Here is a 1,878-nt window from a genome sequence, read left to right as displayed (position 1 = left end):
CGATATTTTATTGCGCAAGTTCATTTGAGTCCAGTTGAGGGACAAACGTTGGGGTATCACAAGCAACGTGTAGTGTACTGTACTACTCCCCTTGTCTTTACTTTCACTTGCAATCTCAAGCCAAATAGAACCTGACAGCATCGAGTTACCATCAACGTGTGCGCCCTCACCTCCTCTGTTTTAGCAAAGATGCGATTTCGCGCAATGCACTCATTTGTTCGGTATGCTGCTGGCGCCTTTCCTCGCGGTCCTGAGCCAACGATAGACGCATCTGCTCGAAGAACTCGCGCGCCGTCTGCGAGTCTATCATCCCCATAGGCTGCTCTTGCATCGTTCGCTGGCGCTTTGGTGTGCCTTGGTCCCGGACTTGCTGGGAAGAGTAAAAGTTGGTGGTCTGCGCGCGTTGTGTCGAAGTGATTGGAGCTGACCCGCTAACCTGTTGCTGCTGCTGCTGCTGTAAAATGCTGTTGCCAGTACTAGACGACGTGATGGTTACAACAGCTGGGGCAATATCGAGAAGGCGCTTGGCGCCACATTCACATGTAATATGACCTGAATGGTTGTTGCCATTCTGATTTGTGGCCCCTTTGTTATGTGAAGACATGCCGTTAATAATCGTCGACGTGAAGTTTGCATTTTGCTGGCTGCCTTCCGGTTCCGTGGAGAACACAGAAGATGACGCAGGCTCAATTGGAGTATCGGATGGAGACACTTGGTTCATTCTCGCCATGAGCATGTCGATCTCGTTGTACACATCTGGGGCCAGATTTGGAACACGGATTTTGTTCGCAGCACGAACAGCTCGTCGCTGGGGTTTAGTAAGATCAAACCATGGGATTTTCGGGTCTCCAGTGGTTAAGCGTTTTGTCTCGTAGTTCTTCATGAAGCGATACATCTCTCTCATCGAGTGCATCTTGTCGTCGACAGCCTTCCTGGAACGGTTCGACCCTCCCACTGCCGCCATGAATGCGTTGTACACATTCAAACTCAGCGTAGCTCCTTTCAAAGCGGGGTTCTCCTTATGCACATTGTTCCACACCCTCGCCAGCTGCAGTGTCACATCATAACTCCAATTGCGCTTCACGTCCAGGATCTCCTGTGTATTTTCTTGTGGTTCCTCACTGGGCGCAGTACCAGTTACTACCATCGGTATCACCGCACGGTTGTCTCCTGTAATCGAAGTCCCCTGAGTTGTATTACTGCTCGTTGCTGTCAATCCATTGTTCTCCATTGCAGTTCTCCTAGCAGCCACAGCACTGGGACTCAACACGCTGTCGAACACGTTATACACCTCAAGAGAGATGTTGGGGATGCGCACACGATGTAACGTGCGGACCACGCGCCGCTCCTCTTTGGTGAGCTCAAACCAGGACGGGGAAGGTGCCTTGTCGGGACCTCCCTGCTTGAACTGATCCTTCACCTGAGCGATAAACTGGTACATCTGCTTCATGGAGTACAGCTTGTCATCGACAGCCTTGCGACTACGCTGCGAGCAGTCTACCGTCTGCTTAAAAATATCGTACACAGCCTGCATGCGTTGTACACGGCTCCAGTCAGGGTGCGCCAGGAACACGCGGCGCCAGATCTTCACTAGCTCCAGCAGCACGTCCGGGCTCCAGTTGCGCCCGCTGTCAGTTAATAGGTCATCTCCATCTGCCTCCACGTCCTGCGGCGGGCTCAACTCCGTATTGCTCGCTGGTGGAAGCGGGGAGCGCTGGACTGGAGTTGTCTCTTCCATCTCCAATTGCGCAATGAATGTGCAATGTATTGCGTGCTCTTTTTAACCAATGATATATTATAACTTCACTAATTTTAACCAGTCATATGCGTAATACCAATTAACTCGGTTTTGTAAGTCTTTCTTCAATGACAGTAATT

General features: G+C 50.9%; 1 protein-coding gene across 1 annotated transcript; it reads right to left on the bottom strand.

Moving 5' to 3' along the window:
- PPTG_18956 (hypothetical protein) lies at positions 1 to 1,776 on the bottom strand (the record flags this gene model as incomplete). The annotated part of the gene is made up of 1 exon (XM_008917202.1): positions 1 to 1,776. A coding segment is annotated over one exon (1,610 nt), but the record flags the coding sequence as incomplete, so codon positions are not given.
- Between the last annotated feature and the right edge of the window lie 102 nt (positions 1,777 to 1,878).

Source organism: Phytophthora parasitica (assembly GCF_000247585.1).
Source record: "Phytophthora parasitica INRA-310 unplaced genomic scaffold supercont2.96, whole genome shotgun sequence".
In the NCBI taxonomy this organism is placed as follows: domain Eukaryota; phylum Oomycota; class Peronosporomycetes; order Peronosporales; family Peronosporaceae; genus Phytophthora; species Phytophthora nicotianae.
The sequence above is the reverse complement of the archived record's forward strand: the minus strand, read 5'-3'. Positions and strand labels throughout refer to the sequence as shown.